Genomic DNA, 18,890 nt, shown 5'->3' with positions numbered 1-18,890 from the left:
TGCCACTTTCCCGGTTCGGTTTTGTGCTGCTTCCTTATTTGCGCAAATTTCCCTGCAGACTGAATCAGGCCCACTTTGGTCTATGGAGGAAAGTTGTGCAGATTAGGAAAGTTGCACAAATTTGGAGAAATTTGCACAAATTTGAAGAAATTTGCACAAATCTCATGTTTGAGCACTGTTTGCGCAATTTTCCCTTTTGCACAGAGCGAGCAATGATTGCGAACAGGAATTGGTTACGATTTGAGCAGTAAGATGACATTTGGAGAATCCTAGCAATTTCGAACATTGCTCGTTTGCCCAGCCCTACAACTGGCTTGTAAGGTCAGTTCCTGTCACCTCTTACTTTCCCCTTAGTGCATTCACACACAGCAGGAATTTAGTAGAGCTCAGTGGTACAGCGCCTGCTTCGCATGCAGAAGGTTGCAGGTTCAATCCCTGCCACCCCCAGATGATGGGAAAGACCTCCCAGACTGCCTACTGCCAGTCAGAGTTGACAGCACTGGGCTAAATGGACCAAAAAAATCTGATCTCGTATAAAGTGGCTTTCTGTGTATTTGCAGAGGCAACCACATGTCTCTCTCTAATGTACTTCAAGATGATTCCTAAGCCTTAATTAAATGCCCTACTGCAGCCATCCTTAACCTTGTGCCCTGGGGAAGTCTGGGAATTGTTGTTTGGGGAGGTGTTGAGAGTTGTGTTGGATATTCCAAGCTCTGCCTCACAAACCCCAGAGCTCCCAAGGAAGAGGAAGTTGGTATTAAAGCAGTTTATGTCTGCGGTGTAGATCTGCTCCATCTCTGGTTTTTCTCTCAGTTCTGTTAGCAGTCAAAGGGTCTTTGCGAACTGGGCTCACCCGCCTTCATACCTCTGTTTTGCTCCTTTTGAGTTAACTGCACGGCCATATCCAGCACACGTTTTGGGAAGCTGTTGTCCTTCCGAAAGCTGGCAATGATCCCCAGCTCCGAATTATTGGGTTTCGCTGCATCAGTGAAATAGTATCCCGTCAAGTAGCTTGGGGGAGGCACTGGAATCTAGAGGAGAGGAACAGAAGAGCCCAACACAGTCAAGCAGTAGAGCAGAGATGGGGATCGTGTGCCCCCACCCCCCAGGTGATGTTGGACCGCAACTCCTATCATCCCTCACTAATGGCTACGCTGACTAAGGCTGATGGGAGCTGCAGTCCGACAATATCTGGAGGGCTGCATGTCCCTCACTCCCTTCAGTAGAGGATCCCAACCTGAAACACTTGGGGATGACTTAGTGAAAATGGAAAGTGGTCATCCAGTTAATATAACTGATAGGATAATTAGGGTAATTGAAGAGTACTTTTACCAGCAAAAGTACACCAAAAATGAAGAGTGTGCAGATGAGAGCTGATCTGTCTTCTTCTTGCTTTTGGCTACTACCTATGATCATTTAAATTTGCTTCTTTTCTACATTTGCACCCAAGTGATGGCATCAGCTCCACTGAACATAAGACGCTTCCCTGTATTAGGTCAGACTATCCAGCCACCTAACCCAGTGCTGACTGCTCTGACTGGCAGCGGTTCTCCAGTACCTTGGTTAGACAGGGATCTTTCTCATCACTTGCTACCTGATCCTATACGTGGAGAAGCCAGGGATTGACCCTGGGACCTTCTCCATGCAGAGCACGTGCTCTACCCCTGAGCTACAGCCCCTCCCCAGAAGGGAGCGTGTTCCCTGCCACACCAAAAAAAAAAAAGCAAAAGAAATTCAGGGGCCACGTTTGGAATTTTGTGAGAGAGTCATGGGTGCTCTCACAAAATGACTGCCATGGGGGCACTTTCTCTGTTCATAAAATGGCTGTCATGGCAGGCATGGCTGGTCACAAAACAGTAATTTCCTCGAAGGTGTAAGCTGGTGAGACTAACAGAAATGTAACTTGCCCGAGAAAAAAGGGAAAAGGTGAGGCCTGAGCTCCAGAACACAAACCCATGGGTTGTAATTCTTGTGAACCGCCCAGAGAGCTTTGGCTATCGGGCAGGATAGAAATGAAATAAATGAATGAAACAGCCCAATGAGGAACACAGGAAACTGCCTTATACTGAGCCAGTCCCTTGGTCCACCTAGCCCAGTATTACCAACACTGACTGGCAGCCACTCTCCAGGGTTTCAGGGAGGGCTCCTTCCCAGCCTACCTGGATGCCAGGGATTAACATGGGACCTTTTGCAGGCAAAGCAGGAGCTCTACCACTGAGCTGTGGCCCCTCCCAAAGGGTACTGAGCATGCCCAATCACCATGAAACACTGACTGACTGTTAGGGGGGAAGCGGAAAACCAGGGGAGGAGCGGGGGAATGGAATGGAGTGGCTGGAAACCAGAACAGTGGCACTCTACGCTGCAACTTTTCGTTGCAGTTTGCACTTGTCAACAAACAGACTTGCCTGAGTTGGTGGTAAGAGTCGAATAAGTAGCGTACAGCCAGAAATGACCGGATGGCAATTCAGCAAAGATGGGGTAAGAGACGAGGGTCTGTCCTCCAGGAAGCCGGCTCTTAGTTTTAGCTGAAACCCACCCACATTGAGTTCTCCTTGGGCATTAAAGACGCGGATCACACAGCTTCCTGCAGCCGTCAACAAAGGGGAGACGATTATTTGTTTGGTTATGTCAAATATCCAAACAGGCATTCAGCTCCTGGAAATCAATAGGTCTACTTGTGTGCGGAAAGGTGTGCAGACTACTGTTCTGGTTATTTTGTGCTTTGTTATTTCTTTTTAAAAACAAACCTGCTGCTGTATCCTAGACTGATGGTTTCAATTATTTCTTTGCACACGACGGCCTTGAAAAATGCTTCTTTTCTTGATCAGTAAACTAGATGATGACTCCCCTCTATCACATATTCCCTAGTCGGGTGTCTTGTTTATGTGTCTGAGTTAAAAACTGCATTTGCCATCTGCCATCCCAAATTGCCTAAAACGATCCAACTAGTTCAGCATCCAACAGCAAAGTAAAATGTAGGACCACAGATCTGCACCGTTTTTCACATTCACATCTCTCTCTCTCTCTGCATGTTGGTGCCCAGGACTGACTGGGCTGTGTCTGCTTCAGACGCATCACTAAAACCAATCCTTGGTGAAATATTTCCCCTTGCTTGAGGGGATGAAGATTCAAGACAATGCTGGAGATGGAGCTTAAGAGATGCTGGCAGCGGTGGTGGTGGTGGGAATTCACCCTCTTCTGTATTATTATTATATTATTATTATTATTATTATTATTATTATTATATTTATATCCTGCCTTTTTCCCAATACTGGGACACCAATACTGTACTGCCACCCAGCTCTAGGCATCATGCTTAGACTACTGCAATGCACTCTATCTGGGGCTACCCTTGATGTGTGTCCGGAAGCTTCTATTGATGCAAAAATGCAGCAGCTATGCTGCTAACCATTGCATGGTATCAGGACCATATTCCACCTGCCTTGAAAGACCTGCACTAGTTGCCAATTGCTTTCTGGGTTCAATTCAAAATATTGATTTTAACCTTTAAAGCCCTAAACAGTTTAGGACCTGGCCATCTAAGGGACCGCCTGACTCATTATGAACCTGTCTTGTTGCTGAGATCTGCAGGAGAAGGCCTCTTGATGACACCATTACCTGCAGAGGCCATTTGCTGGGCATATGTGAAAGGGCTTTCTCCTGTGTTGTTCCCAAATTGTGGAATGCGCTCCCCTAAGAACTATGATCGGCCCTCACTCTCTTGGCTTCTGGAAAGGGTGCGAAGACTCATCACTTTAATTTAGCCTTTTAAATTATACAGTTTTAATGTTCTACTTTTTTAATGTTCTTTTAAAAAAATTGTTTTAAGGTGTTGCTGTTTTCAACGGTTGTACACCGCCTTGATGTCTTTTTTTTTTTTTTTTTTTTGCAAATAAGGCATTAAAGGTAAAGGTAAAGGTGTCCCCAACCAGTCGTGTCCGACTCTAGGGTGCGGTGCTCATCCCCGTTTCTAAGCCGAAGAGCCAGCGCTGTCCGAAGACGCTTCCGTGGTCATGTGGCCAGCATGACTGAACACCCAGGTGCACGGAACGCTGTTACCTTTCCCACCAAAGCGGTACCTATTTATCTACTTGCAATTTCTTGCTTTCGAACTGCTAGGTTGGCAGAAGCTGGGAATGAAGACGGGAGCTCACTCCGTCACGCAGCACTCAGGTCTCGAACTGCTGACCTGCCGACCTTCCAGTCTGCAGTTCAGCGTCTTAACCACTAAGCCACCGCGGACCCGGTGGCTTATATATAATATATGGCTTATATATAATATAATATTATATTATATATAATATTATATACATAAGGCATTATATAAATGTTAATAATAAATAAAATAAATACAAGGATGGAACCACAGGGAGATCAGCTGGACCAATAGGAAAGCCTCTTAGCAGCAATAGGCTAACACAAGTCATATGACTCCCTTGTCTCTATAAAAGCCAGCTTACTCACTGGTAGAAGAGCGCCTATGATTCTGTGAGTCTTCCAGGGGAGGCTGGTGTTTCCAGTGTCAGTGGGGCGGTGGGGCAGCTTTCAGTCTGCTTTGTGCCTTGGATAGCTCCTTTAGAATTCTGACTGGTTCTGACTGAAAGACGGAGCCCCACTGACATCGAAGCCACCAGCCTCCACTGGCTTCTTCGGCTCCTCATGCTGGATCTCAGCTGTGTTCCCTTCTGCCTGCCCCTCCCCAACACCTGACATGAGCTTGATCTTAAGGGAATTGACTCAGCAGCAGAGGTCCACCCCCCTCAACCAAATACCACAGGATACTCAGGAGGAAATGCAAGGGTAATATAATGATGGTGGGGGGAGAGGAAGGAAGCAGGGAGATGGGACACAATGACTTCTAGGTCCCGTTACCTAGTAGAACCAGGTCTCCGCAATCCGCATCCACTGTCTGGACTTCAAACAGAAGCCAAGTGTTCATGTCTATTCCACCTGGAACGCCTCCGCTTACTGGGGCTCGGTACTGGAATTCTGGATTTCGAAATGAGCTCTCAAGAACAGGAAAGGCTACAATATGGTGCAAACTGCTTGAGCCAGAATTCCTGAAATGACCTGTAACCTAATGGGGGGACAGCAGGGAAGAGAGAAAGGATTTATGTATAGATTATTAGAGGGGTAGCCGATCTGGTGCCCTCCAGATTCTTTGGACTAAAACTCCCATAACCCACTGCCAACATGGCCAATGGAGAGGGGTTGTGGGAGCTGTAGTCCAAAGTACACAGAAACAAACACAAACACACTTTCAGAGAGGTATACATCTACATTTTTAATTTTAAATCCCTGTCCTGAGTTCTTGGGGCAAGCAGCAATATTAACTTGTCCTAGTCCTTCATTTCTCCTTCTGTCCTACTGCAGAGGGGAGTAGTCCTATACCTCTACAAGCAGAGAAGGCAGAATTTTAATTGGCATGTATTTCCCAAGAAGTCACGCCTGGCAGAATTTCCTGTTCAAATATTTGCATGACGTTTCAAAACAAGGACCACAGATGCACACACAGCTTGGCAGAATTTCCCCTTCTATGCAGGATCAGGAAAGGGTGGCTAGACCGAGAAGCCCATCGGGAACCCTTCAATGGTCTGATCCCATTTGCAAGGGGCATCAAAGTTCCGGTAGAACAAGCAGCAGCTCATACCGGAAGCCATTCTTCCCTGTGCACCAGGCCACTGCAATAATCGGAGAACCACCCGGGAGCTACACAGTGTGGAATGCTAATAAGAGTTATATCGACTGAACTGGGAAGCCCCAGAAATATTCCCAAGCTCACCTTTGTGATCGTTGCATTATCAGGTATATAACGAAGTGCATCTATATACAGATCAAAAGGCTGGTTTACCCTCGGAGGATCTGGTAATACGACACTGGGATCGTGTGGGACCCAAGGGGCACAGAGAAAAGAGGGTTCTTGAAGCCTGGTCAATATAAACAAGCAGAGGAATAAATAAAATGATACATTAAGGTACAATCCTATGCGTGTTTAGACAGAAAACCCCCCAGTGCAGGCTGGTGGCTCCTGTGTCAGTGGAGAGGTAAATCCAGTCCAGGTTTCAGTCAAAAATCTAAAGGAGCTATCTAAGATGCTGGACCCATTATGGAGATAGGGTTCAGAACCTTTGATAGTTCCTTTAGAGTACCGACTTGTTCTGACTGAAAGCTGGAGTGGATTCACTGCCCCACCAACACAGGAGCCACCAGCCTCCACTGCCTATAACTCCCAGCATTCTCCAGCCAGCTTGGCTGGTTGGGGCATGCTGGGAGTTGTAGGACCTTCTTCTGTCTAAGCATGCATAAGATTGAGCCCTTACTTGTTTTAAATAGAGATACCTGGAGTTGGCTCCAGTTGTAGTTATTTATTTATTTATTTATTTATTTATTACATTTTTATAGCACCCCATAGCTGAAGCTCTCTGGGAGACTCACAACAATTAAAACCATAAAACAGAACATGATAAAATAAAATACGAACGTCTCAAAGTTTAAAACCACAGTATAAAATAAAAAGAAAACCCAAAATAAAACCTAGCAGCCACGCAAAAGATTTAAAATATAGTTACAGATTTAAAAAACAACAGAAACGGAGGGATCTTGGACAAGACACCCTCAGTCGGCCTTCTCACCACCCTTGTCACCAGCTGCCACTGTTCCTCATCCCCTTTCTCATCACTGCTACCACTTGCTTGCTTGACAGGCACAGACCCGGTGAACAAGTAGGCTCTGGCAGCTCCTGCTCCTCCTCCTCACTGCCACCGTTGTCTGGGCCAGAGCGAGAGGCAGGTGAACAAGCTGGCTGCAGTGGAGAAGGGGAGGGGCAATTCCAAGGGGCCCATGTCAGTGGCCCCCTGCTGGAGTGTGGGCCCTTGGCAGGCAACCAACCATACCAACTCTTGACGCCAGTTCTGCCAATACCTAGGGCTGGTGTCAGCACCTGGCATCTTTGGGCAGCTGCCCACTGCTGATGTCTATTCTGGACACCCCATTACTACTACTACTACTACTACTACTACTATTATTATTATTATTATTATTATTATTATTATTATGGCCTGGAATGGAGAAGTGGTGAGCCTGGAAAGGGTTAGACCTCCCCTACCACATCCGCTTGAAGTTAACATTTTTAAGGAACCCCCTATATACTGGCCACGTTTGGATGGTCATATCTCAGCTTCTTAAGATGAGATATGAACAAGCTTTTACTCGTAATCACAGCCCTTTGCTCCTTCCTTTGCAGCGTAGGCAAAAAAAGGAAGTCTTCAGTTAACCATAGTTTTATGTTTCATCCAAACTAGGAAACTATAGTTACCAGCCTCAGAAGAAGCCAGAATATTAACCACGGTTTGAAGTTGGTTTAATATCCTGGTTTGTTTTGAAGCCGGTAAACCTAGTTTCCTAGTCTGAGCAAAATAGGAAACTATGATTAACTGAAGACTTCCTGGACTAATTGTAGCTAGGGAGGAGCCCAGGGGCTGCATATTGCAGGGATGGAGCGGGGGTTCATTCATATACCGGCTAATTAAGTCAATATATGATCATTTGAGCTGACTCGACCTTCAGTCTGCCTCTGTAGTTTTCAACTCTTTTCTGGTTGAGACATATTATGCTTGTAACATATTATGATCCTGCAGAATCCCAACCCCCTCTCCCTGCATCCCCCCACAAAGCAAAAGAAAAGAAAGTAAAAACTGGCAAGAAATAATTTACTTAACAATTACAAAATTCAAAAGCAAACAGTTGTACTAATTTATAATGGCAACTTGGCATATAATTCAAAATCATTAGACAACTGGGAAAGTAGAAAGTGCCTGAGATGGGAAGCTGTAACATTTTATAAGCATCCTCTAGGGATGCTCATGGGAGCCATGGCTTCCTCAACCTGGTACCTTCTGGATGTTTTGGATTAATACTTCCACGAGCCCCAGACTTCATGGCCAATGGGCAGGAATGATGGGAGTTGTAGCCCAAAAGGTCTGGAGGACACCAGGTTGGGGGAGACTCTGCTTTCATTGGCAGCAGCTCTAAGAGTGCAATCCTATGCATGTTTAGACAGAAAAACTCCTACAATCCTATGCATGTTTGGACAGAAAAAAGTCCTACATCCCCCAGCACCCCTCAGCCAGCATAGTCGGCTGGGAAATGCTGGGAGATGTGCATAGGATTGCACCCTAAAAGGCTTTTCCTAGCCCTGTCACTGGAGTGCCTTAAAGAGAAAAAGAGACCGGGGGGTGGAGGGGGGAGAATGAGTTGGCTGGCAGAGGGGTGGAAAAGAGAAAAATAGTTTCCCTAGGCTTCTGTTGGCGCTGAGAACTGTGAGTTCTAAGGAGTTGTTCAGTAGGTTGGGGCTCAGCCCCCACCTCTGCCTTGTACTGAGTCAAGTTACTTTGCCACACCTCCCATGGCAGCCATTTTGTGGTGGTGCCCAGGAGAGCTTCTCATATTGACGAAAGTGTCCACGGGCCCCAGAAGATGCTTGCTTTAACTGGAGGTGCTGGAGCTCAAACCTGGGACCCTCTGCATGAAAGGATTGTGTGCTACCAGTGAGCTACATATAGCCCCTTGCCTGGTGTGTAGGTTTAGTTTCGAGTTAGGACTCAAGAGGTAGAATCTTGCTAATTTCCCCCTTGTTAAAACTTCACCAACGTATCCATTTATAGCATGCAGTACTGCAGCGACAGTTTCCTCCTGCCAATCTGTTTTGCTCGCAGACGCCAGGCTGACACCAAAAGGGAAAAAAATTATCGTACAGCTGCCGACTTAACGTTCGAAACTCCCAAGCTGAACGGTTCCCCCATATGCTACGTAAAAGCCCAACTTGGCTTCCCATTCCAAAGCTGCTGCGTTTTAAGAAACAAACTATCTTTCCGCCTCCCCTCGCTTTGTATTTTCATTTATATACACAACACACACACTTTCAACACAGGCCGCTCTGCCAGACACAATGTAAAGGCAAAATAATTTACAGCAAAATCATCACAGATTTTATACGGGGTATTGATTTTGGTGTTAATTTTCAAACCTGTGAAAGTCAGGGAGGGCTGTAAATCTGCAAATAAATTGGCCAAATGAAACACATAAATGACAGAAGAGAAATTGGTCACAGGAGAGGTGCATTGTCGGCTGTGTGCTGTTTAGCTAGTTAGATGAGTAATATATCAAGAGAGGCCTTGTAAATTCTAAGATGAGCCATAAATATAACAATACATGGCAATAGATGGTTTTAGTATAGCAATGGGGAGAGAACAAGGATCTTAGTTGGAGGCAAAAATTGCTGCTTGCTTTTTGCCTTTTAAACAGATGACGGTGGGTTGAAGGAGGGATTGCAGCTGACGGCACATGAGCTTGTTCTTTTTTCCATCTCTAGTAAACAAGTTTTTGGTTTTGTTCCAAAACCTTGGTGGAGGAGATCCAGTTGTGGGTCTCCCTGATGCCTCCCAGGTACTCCACCCACAGCAGCTCCCTCGCCTCTGATCAGCATTGCAACCTCGAGAGGAGAGGATATGGATGTAGTTGGGGTGGGCCGGTGGGCCGTGAGGAGAGAGACTGTGGATCTGCCAGATCCAAAGGCCTCTCAGCTCCAGCCCCCGCCCCAGTAAGGTGAGGTAAGACAGGCTCAGAGGCCCATCTAACATAAAATGTATTTTCAGAGTTCAGAAGGGCTAAAAAGGTCCCAGCTGTTCCTCCTGCTGTGCCGGGCTCATGACAGCAGGGCTTAGGTAGGATGGAGGGCTCCATGATCCCATAGGATTGCACCCTAGGGGAGCAATCCTATGTCCCCTAGACAGAGTCTTAGGGGCCATAGGATATTTTGAATTCGAAGTCGGAGACAGCGCTCTGACCTCGGACCCACGAGTCCGAGATCCCCACCCCCTCCCCCTCACAGCCATCACAGACAGAACTGCTCCGGATGTCTCTCCAAGATCGCAAAAGCGACCTCGGAGGGAAGGGAAAGGGGGAGGTTCTGTGGGCGGGAAGGCAAGGAGACATGGGAGGCCAGCTTACAGTGTATCCTTCAGCAGCCCCAGCCTCGTTCCCTCCTGCTCTGCAGAGCCCCAGCTAGATGGGTCAAATTGCCCGTCTAGTGAAAATGCAGAGCAGGACCAGCATGGAGGCAAAGACCAGCTCCGTGCTGCTCCTGCTTTGCATAGGATTCCCGTCAGCCTCTGAGTTTGGATGTTTATGGGAATCCCACTAGTATTGTGGCATAAAGAAATTAAATAAAAGCAGCAGCAAAAAAGAAAAAATAAGGACCTAAGGCTGACCTGGGAGTAAGGCACACCAAATTCAACAGGACTTACTTCCAAGTAGACATGCATACATAAGATTGTGCTACAAGTATCTACAACTGGTATAAATGCATATTCTTTTCCTGTTCACCCCTGTCCCCCAACTCTCTGCCCTTCCTCAGTTGCCTCCCCTTTGTCAAATTAATTTATGTATGTATGTATGTATGTATGTATTTATTTCTATTATCTCTGGGCAGTTCACAATTAAAACCATAAAATATAACATAACATACAATATAAAAATTGAAAACTACAGGATAAAATAAAAATAAAGCCTAAAATAAAACGTAGCAGCAATGCAGATATTTAAAATACAGTAACAGATTTAAAACAGAAAATGGCAGACTAAAATGCCTGGGCAAACAAAAAGATCTTCACCTGGTGCTGGAAAGAGCACAATGTAGACGCCTGGCGAGCCTCTCTGAGAAGCTCGTTCCACAACCAGGTTGCCACAACAGAAAAGGCCCTCTTCTTAGCAGCCACCCACCTCACTTCCTTTAGTGGGGGCTCCCAGAGAAGGACTGCTGAGGATGATCTTAGGGTCTGGGAACGTATAGATGGAAGGAGACAATCTTTCAAATTTTAGATTGTAAGCTCTTTGGGGAAGGGGTCCTCTTGTATTTCAGAAAGCTCCAGGCTAATAATAATAATAATAATAATAATAATAATATCTAGCCAATATTTTCATACCCAAGCAACATTTCCCCAAATTTCAGTGTTTACCTTTCCCTCCTAAGTCGGCTGCTTTGCAGTCTCAGCCTTTGCTTGGCAACATCGTACACTGTCAGCTGGAGAGTTGAATGACCCTCGGCAAAGTCTGAAAATGTATGTGATTTACTGCGGTGCATCTGTACTTTCTAGTATGGTTAAACACACACACACACACACACACACACACACACACACACTGTATACTTCACACAGAGAAGAATTATTGTCAGAAGGTTAAGTCCAGCTCAGCTACAGTATCACTCAGGCAAATTCAAAGAGCAGGCAGCAGCAAAAGATCAATTAAGGAAATTAAATGAAAAGCCTACTCTTCTCTAAGTGAGGAAACGGAGACCACTTCCACGGCCCCTTTGTTAGCCGCCCCAAAGGAATTCTCACCAGTTCTCTGGCGAGAAAGCCAATGGGGCGTTTGTTGGCTGAGATGCTGGGGGCCAAAGTGTGTGGCCATCATGTAGATAATCATACAGTCTGCCAGGGATTCTGAACCTGGGAACATGATGGCCTAAGACTGAGAACATAAGAATGTAAGAAGAGCCATGCTGGACCAGACCAAGGGTCCATCCAGTCCAGCATTCTGTTCACACAGTAGCCAACTAGCTGCCCACAGGAAACCCACAAGCAGGACACGGGTGCAACAACACCCCAGCAACTAGTGTACTTGGCATACTGCCTCTGATACTGGAGGTAGTGTAGAGCCATCAGGACTAGTAGCCATTGATGGCCTTCTCCTCCAGGAATTTGTCTAACCCCTTTTAAAGCCATCCAAATTGGTGGCCATCACTACGTCTTATGATACCAAATTCCACAGTTTATGCGCTGTGTGAAGAAGTCCTTCCTTTTATCTGCCCTGAATCTCCCACAAATCAGATCCATGGGATGACCACATTGGGTTCTAGTACGTACGTATGTATGTATTTATTTACGTATTTATTAACAGCGTGCCGTGCACCTCGGTGTTCAGTCATGCCGGCCACATGACCACGGAAGTGTCTTCGGACAGCGCTGGCTCTTCGGCTTAGAAACAGGGATGAGCACCGCACCCTAGAGTCGGACACGACTGGTTGGGGACACCTTTACCTTTATGTATGTATTTATTTATTACATTTGTATCCTGCCCTATATCATTAAGATCTCATTAAGATTAGTTAATGTCATTATCTTATTAAGATAGTATTATGAGAGAGGGAGAAAAATGTCTCCCTATCCACGTTCTCCACACCATGCATCATTTTGTACACCTCTGTCTCCCCTTACTCGCCCTTTTTCCAAGCTAAACAATCCATATGTTGTAACTTTTCCTCATAGGGGAGTTGCTCCAGCCCCTTGATCATTTTAGAGACCCAACCTAGTGTGCTACTTGGGTTTGTGCAGGCTCATCCTCCCCATTTCCAGCAGGGGAAACTCCCTGCCAAAGATGTCCTGCATGGGCCTTCAGTGGCTGATCACTATATGCAATGGTGCAGTGGGAAATTGTGAAATTCAGACACTCATTATGACAGTCCTCATAGCCACGCCCCCAAGGAAAGTCCAAAAATGCAGATCAACAAAGCAGTTCTAGCAGGGTTCATCTCCATCAGAAGCAAGTGTTTGGTTGCCCTTGGTTGCCCTTTCAAGACCAAGCCACCCCGAAATACTCTGCATTACAACAGGGAAAGCTCACAACAATACATTTTTGCTGGGAAAATCCATTTCCCTCCGATGACTATGACAACTGCAGCTAAGCTGAGAGGGAACAGGGAAGTCGAAGGGGGGTTGGGGTGGCAGATGACATAATCGTCCCTGCTAACCAAAACGTCCTGGGACTTCAACCCTCTGAGTTCTGGCTCCAGGACACCACTATGCTCCACTCACCTTGCTTGTATTTTATAGCTTGGGGCCTTGTGTCAAGGTGCTGCTATGTCGTGGCAAGGAGAAGGGAAAGAAAAGATGCAAACGTATCAGAGGCAATCAAGCACTCTCAGGGCTATTTTCCTGGCAAGATATAACTTCACTTAGCTGGGGTGTGGTTGCCAATCCTTTGTGAAGAAAGGGAGACAGGATCACATCTGAAGGTACAAGGAAAAGTCGAACCTTCGTAGAAATGTGTCTGTGCTGTGGCAGGACCCACTGGTCATGCCAATCAAACTAGCGTGCAGCAACCCTCCTACCATCTTTTTATTCATTTCCACAATCCCACACTTTTGCCCAGACCAATCATGGCTAGAGGCAGAGCTACAACTACTGGGTCTTCTCCCAGATCGGTCTGTTCTTGCTGGGGGAATCCCAGCACACCCTCAGCTCTGACGCCAAGGTGATGCCATCGCCCCTACAAGGAGATGGACGAGGAGTGATAGCAAGCAGAGTCCCCTGGTACCACGTCTGGATGTTTTGGGTGCATGGCTACAACTCCCAGCACCAACACACTGGCTTTCTCTCATTACCTGTGGGAAGACTCCTGAAAAGACACTCTGTAATATTATCAGGTACTTCTCCGTGGTTCAGGGGTACAAGCATAGAGCGTTCTCTAGGGGTCCAGATAATTCCAACACTTGTAGTTTCTTGCTGAAATGCATCCACCTTTTGCCATCCCAGAGTCAGCAAATCTGAAAAGCCGGAAATTTGGTCGTTCTTAGTACCTGGGAATTTGGGTGCTTGCAGACATGGCTTTTATTATGCAATCACACTGACATTTTAGAGGGGGTCCAGATGACGTCGCCTTCCATTTCTAGCCCTCCCGTGTTTTCCCACTCCTTCTTCCCTTTTTTTTTTTCCTTACCAGAAAAAAATCTGTTGAGGCAGGGATGTTGAGCCTCTTTCAGCCAAGGGCTGAATTCCATTTTGGAGAAGCTCTTGGGGCTGCATCCCAGAGGTGGGCGGGGCCAAAGGCAAACAGGGTGGGGCCCAAAATACCAGCATATTGTAGTTTATGGCTCTTACAGCCAGTAACCATGCCATAGGAGAGGGATCTCAACCTTTTGGGATGGAGGGGAAAACTGTGCAAAAGCCGGGAAACCACCAAATAATAGGTAGCAGGGAGAACAGAGTGAGCCCAGCGGAAGTGGTCTGTGGTATCCGGATTTGGCCCACAGGCCTGAGGTTCAACAACCCTGAACTTGCACCTGCAAGTCTGAAATCTGCTCTTCCTGGCCTCCACAGGCCAAATTAGCACATTACTTAGGGAAGGGGAAGGGAAGGGAAGTGTCAGAAATGAATCTGAGCGTGTGGAGATGTCTGGCAGCTCAGATTCAGATTCAGAATGGGAACAACCAGAACAGAGGGAGGCACCCTCCCTAATGAGCCCAGATATGGTGAGACTTTCTTCCCAAGACCTTGACACACAGATGGCCCAGACTGAACAGCTGCCCCATTCCTCCACCATGAGAACTCAGGTTTCGGAGGGAGAGGAGGAGGAGGGCAAGGGGTGTGACCCTGAAAGGGATGCTACGGTCCTTCGCAGAGCAAAGCGAGAAATGTTAGGGGCAGGGCTCAGCTGCTCCACCAGGTTGGCCACTCATGGAAGCCAACGTAGGAGGGAGCCACCTTTAACGAGAGGCGGCCCTGCGAAGTTCTTGCCCAGACTGCTGGCAACTTCTCTACCTTCCGCTTCCTATCCTCTATTGATATTTGTAGATGTGGGGATTAGCTGGTTCTATGCTGCCTGAGAGTTTCCTAGAATCTGCATTTGTAAAGAAGCTTTACTAATAAAGTAGTGTTGGCCTGAAGCTTTGTTTCCTGGAGTGTGTTGATTGCAAAGGAAGAGGTGGAAGGAAATGACAATATGCCTATATCCCAGAATGCTCTCTTCTTCCAGAATGGTCCAGCTAGAAAAAGTAATCTCCATAACAATGAAAGGCCACCTGGCTAGAGCCTTCAAGGCAATCTCCAGTGATCCTACTGGTTTCATTCACACTCTCCTGACCAAACACCAGTCTTACCACCAAGACTCACAGGGCTGCAAGGGATCCTTCAGAGGGCACCCAGATTAGCCCCGCAAACCTCCGACAATATGAGCCACCACCAACTATGACATACCTTTTCCTTTAGGGCCATAAACAGTCTTCAACAAAAGATAAGGTTTAGAGTCGAGCGCATCTACGAATGCTGTTGGATCCAGGGAGTCAAACATAAACGATTCTTGACAATGACAAGAACAAAAGACAGGCAGTAATTGCTTGCAACTCTGTTAATTCCATTTCAGAAATGATTTTGTGAAGCCTGTACCACATAAGTAGAATTTGGCTTTTCCAATCCTGGGAGTTTAGTGGTTGACTTTTTATTTTATTTATTTATTACATTTCTATCCTGCCCATCAGCCAAAGCTCTCTGGGCAGTTCACAAAACAGAACTTAAAACCATAAAATACAATATCATAGTAAAACATACTGTAAGTTTAAGACAGAATAAAATGAAGCCAGCAGCAGTGAAAAGATCTAGAAACCCACTGCTGCAATTTTTAAAACTTACAGTCTAAAAAGCCTGGGGAAATAAAAAAATCTTCACCTGGTGCCAAAAAGACCACAATGTTAGCACCAGGTGAGCCTCTCTGGGGAGGTCATTCTACAACTGGGATGCCACTGCTGAAAAAGCCCTCTTCTTAGTAGCCATACACCTCACCTTATTCAGCGGGGGCACTCAGAGAATGGCCATGGATGATCCTAGGATCTGGATTTTCCAAGTGAAGGAATACTACTAGGATCAGGGCACCCTGAGCAGTCACCATTGGAGGAGGAACTAAAGCTTGGTAGTAAAGAAGATGCCACAAACACAATCACCAGCTCGCCACTGGTAACTGCATGGAATCAGGAAGGGCCCCCACCCTTCTTCCATGCCTGGAGAAGTGTGTGGACTGTCTCCCTGAGGCCATGATGACTCCAGAAGGATGGGAAAATAGCAAGGACCTTCCCTGATGCTACATGGAGCTTTGGAGACACTTGGAAGGCCAAGATGCTACTGGCTGCTTTCTGATTGCTTGAAGCTTGGCAGAAAAATGAGAACCAGTGTGGCGTAGTGGTTAAGAGTGTTGGACTGGGACTCAGGAGACCCGGGTTCTAGTCCCCACTTGGCCATGAAGCTCATTGGACAACTTTGGGCCAGTCACTGACTCTCAGCCTAACCCACCACACAGGGTTGTTGTGAGGATAAAATGGAGAGGAGGAGGGCCATGTAAGCTACCTTGGGTTCTGTGCCAGAAGTAAAAAGGTGGGATGTAAATGTAATAATAAATAATATTGGGATAAGCTTCCACCCCTCTCCTCAGCTGTCCCCTCTCTTCGGGGGGTGGGGGCAGGCTCATGAAAAGAACAGATTTTGGCTGGCAACCAAAGCCAACTAGAATTTGTTTACCTGTGATGGTAGAGTGTATGCCTGGCATCGCCAACGTGTTGTCTGTCGGCACCAATAGGCCTGTGGACTCCTCTCTTTGTGGCTGCCAGGCCCACTACCTCTCCTGATCTTTATTTTATTTTTAAAAGATTTTTTAAAAATAGCTGGGAGGTTGCCACGCTGCAAAGCGAAGGGCTGCCCTCCAGCACCATCTTTATTTGGATTCAAAAGAGTGTTTTTGTGTTTCAGAGCTCAGATCCTACTCCTTCCTTGTGCTTCAGGCCTTGTGCTTTGCTTTCTTTTAGTCTTCATTTGCCTTCTTGGAAATGAGAGTTTTGTGACCAGTCGGGCAGCCATTTTCTGAAGGCCAAGCTTTCCCATGGCATCCATTTTGTAAGAGCACCCACAACACTCTCCCCAAATCCCTGCCAACCACAAAAGGTTGGAGAACGCTTTATGCTTTTTATGCGGGCTGCCCCAGTTCTAGTGAGAAAGATCAGGTAGCGGGTAACGGCAAAGCCCTTTTTGGCCTGACACCCTGGAGATTCACTGCCAGGCAGAGAAACGATACCTGCACTAGGGGGACCAGTGGTCCAACCTGAGATAGTGTGGCTATTTGTGAACCACCCAAAGAGCCTCAGCTATGGGGTGGTAGAGAAATACAATAAATGAAATGAAATGGCTTCCTGTGTTCTGGACTGGCCTGGTATAACTATTACGAGCCTGGCCTTCTGCCCTTGCTTAGTCAACAGAGCAGTTCTTTCTGTCTGCTGCACTTCAGGGGCCCAAGCCCCCGACACCTGGGATGTGAAGGTCTGGAAAAAAAAAACAGAAAAAATGGGGTTGCAGGAGACCACTTTTTTTTTTTTTTAAAGTGAGCTGGTTTTCCCCATTTTTTTCCAGGGACGTTTAAAAAAAATTGAGTTGGAGACTTTTTTTTCTGGATTTTTCTGGTTTTCCCATTTTTTCCTGTTTTCTTCTCCATCTCTACCCAGACCAGAAACTGACATCCCATTATGGCTCAGCTCTAACAACAGTCTTTCACATTAAGTTCAGACCCTCTTTTAATCAGCTTCTCACCCTAAATATATCCCACTGATGAAAACTGCGAGCAGTAAAAGATTTCCAGTCACTCAGTAGGACCGGGATGGGAAAAGGAGAAGAAAAAAGATATTTTATGTACTGCCTAGTTGTATAACAGCAGTACTCTCTATTGATTTGCAGTATTCTCACAATAAATAGCTTTTGAGCTTTAATTAAACCTCTCAATTTGTTTCCAGCCATTAGTCAATCTCAGCAGCAACTTATTGTTCTGCACAGTATATTATAAAAGCACAGAGAAATTAGCTCATAATTTATTTAGTGGATGGATTTTTCATGGGATAATTTATTTACTTGGGGCGGAACTATGGTTTAGAAAGGGGCTGACACTGAAAATGGGAGGCTGGAACACTGAGCTCAACTTATCCTGTGCTTCTGATTTATTGATTTATCACATTACACTGCCTTTCTCCAAGAAACCTAAAGGTGGTGTAGATGATCCTCCTCCTTTCCATTTTATCCTCACAACAACCCTGTGAGGTAGGTTAGGCTGAGAGTTAGTCATTGGCCCAAAGTCACCCAGTGAGCTTCATGGCCGAGCGGGGACTAGAACCCGGATGTCCTGAGCTCCAGTCCAACACTGTAATACTAATTCATTGCAACGTGAATTTCCCCACCCTCATTCCACACCATAGGCTGCTGTTGGCAGGTGCAGGAAAACACCAAGAACTGAAACTCCACCCGCACTGTAATTCCATCTAATTCAATTTACCCCATGTCCTGATTTCATGGACATGGGGTAAGCTGGACAAAACATTAGAGATAGAGTAGGGGTTTACAACCTTTTTGGGTCAGTGGGCACATTTGGAATTTTGACAGGAAATGGCTGCCATGGAGAAACCTGTCCATTAACAAAATGGCTGTAACGGTGGGAGTGGCTGGTCACAAAACACCCATTTCCCAGAAGGCAAACTAGTGAAACTAAAAGAAATGTGACTGGCCCAAGAACCTAAATACAAGGCAGAGACAGGGGTCTGAGCTCCAAAATGCAAAACCACTCTTTTTAACCCCCCACCACCTGTTTTCTGCTCCAACATCCATTTCACAGGAGGTAAGCAGATGAGGCTCTAAGTTAAGTAACTTGATTGAGGAACTGTACACAAGGCAGAGGTGGAGGGCTGATCCCCAAATGACAAATCAGGTATTTGCTCCCCAGATATTTGGGGTGGGAGAACTCCAAATGGGGTTGCCATTTTGCCCATGGTCTTTGTGATGTGTAGTCATTCCCCACCCACCCAAGTTAAGATATTATTGGATTCCAAGGTCTCCTTTCCTGCTATGCCAGGGTAATGTGGAGCCTCAGGATGAGGAGATAGGGCAGAACCGTCTTGTAGGATCAGGTCTGCATATGTACCAATAATTTAATCCCCTTTGAACATCACAATGGTGTGAATAGCATTTGGGGAAGATCATAGCTTGAGTTAAATGGTTACATCTATCTCATCTCTTACCTTCAAGTACTATCAT

The 18,890-nt window shown here is 46.2% G+C and overlaps 1 protein-coding gene across 1 annotated transcript in view; it reads right to left on the bottom strand.

Annotated features, from left to right (window-relative positions):
- Positions 1–18,890, bottom strand: part of LOC146334899 (uncharacterized) — a 112,716-nt gene that overhangs the window by 28,947 nt on the left and 64,879 nt on the right. Inside the window, exons 18-24 of the mRNA XM_084823321.1 lie at positions 15,033–15,134; positions 13,442–13,603; positions 11,016–11,109; positions 5,783–5,927; positions 4,873–5,077; positions 2,406–2,584; positions 866–1,031 (exon numbers count right to left, since the gene is read on the bottom strand). Coding sequence (XP_084679447.1) covers positions 866–1,031; positions 2,406–2,584; positions 4,873–5,077; positions 5,783–5,927; positions 11,016–11,109; positions 13,442–13,603; positions 15,033–15,134 — 1,053 coding nt within the window. The remainder of the gene's footprint in view (positions 1–865; positions 1,032–2,405; positions 2,585–4,872; positions 5,078–5,782; positions 5,928–11,015; positions 11,110–13,441; positions 13,604–15,032; positions 15,135–18,890) is intronic.

The sequence above is a fragment of the Heloderma suspectum genome, chromosome 16 (genome assembly GCF_057233095.1).
Source record: "Heloderma suspectum isolate Gila_16-S chromosome 16, 16-S_ref, whole genome shotgun sequence".
Taxonomy (NCBI): domain Eukaryota; kingdom Metazoa; phylum Chordata; class Lepidosauria; order Squamata; family Helodermatidae; genus Heloderma; species Heloderma suspectum.
The sequence above is the reverse complement of the archived record's forward strand: the minus strand, read 5'-3'. Positions and strand labels throughout refer to the sequence as shown.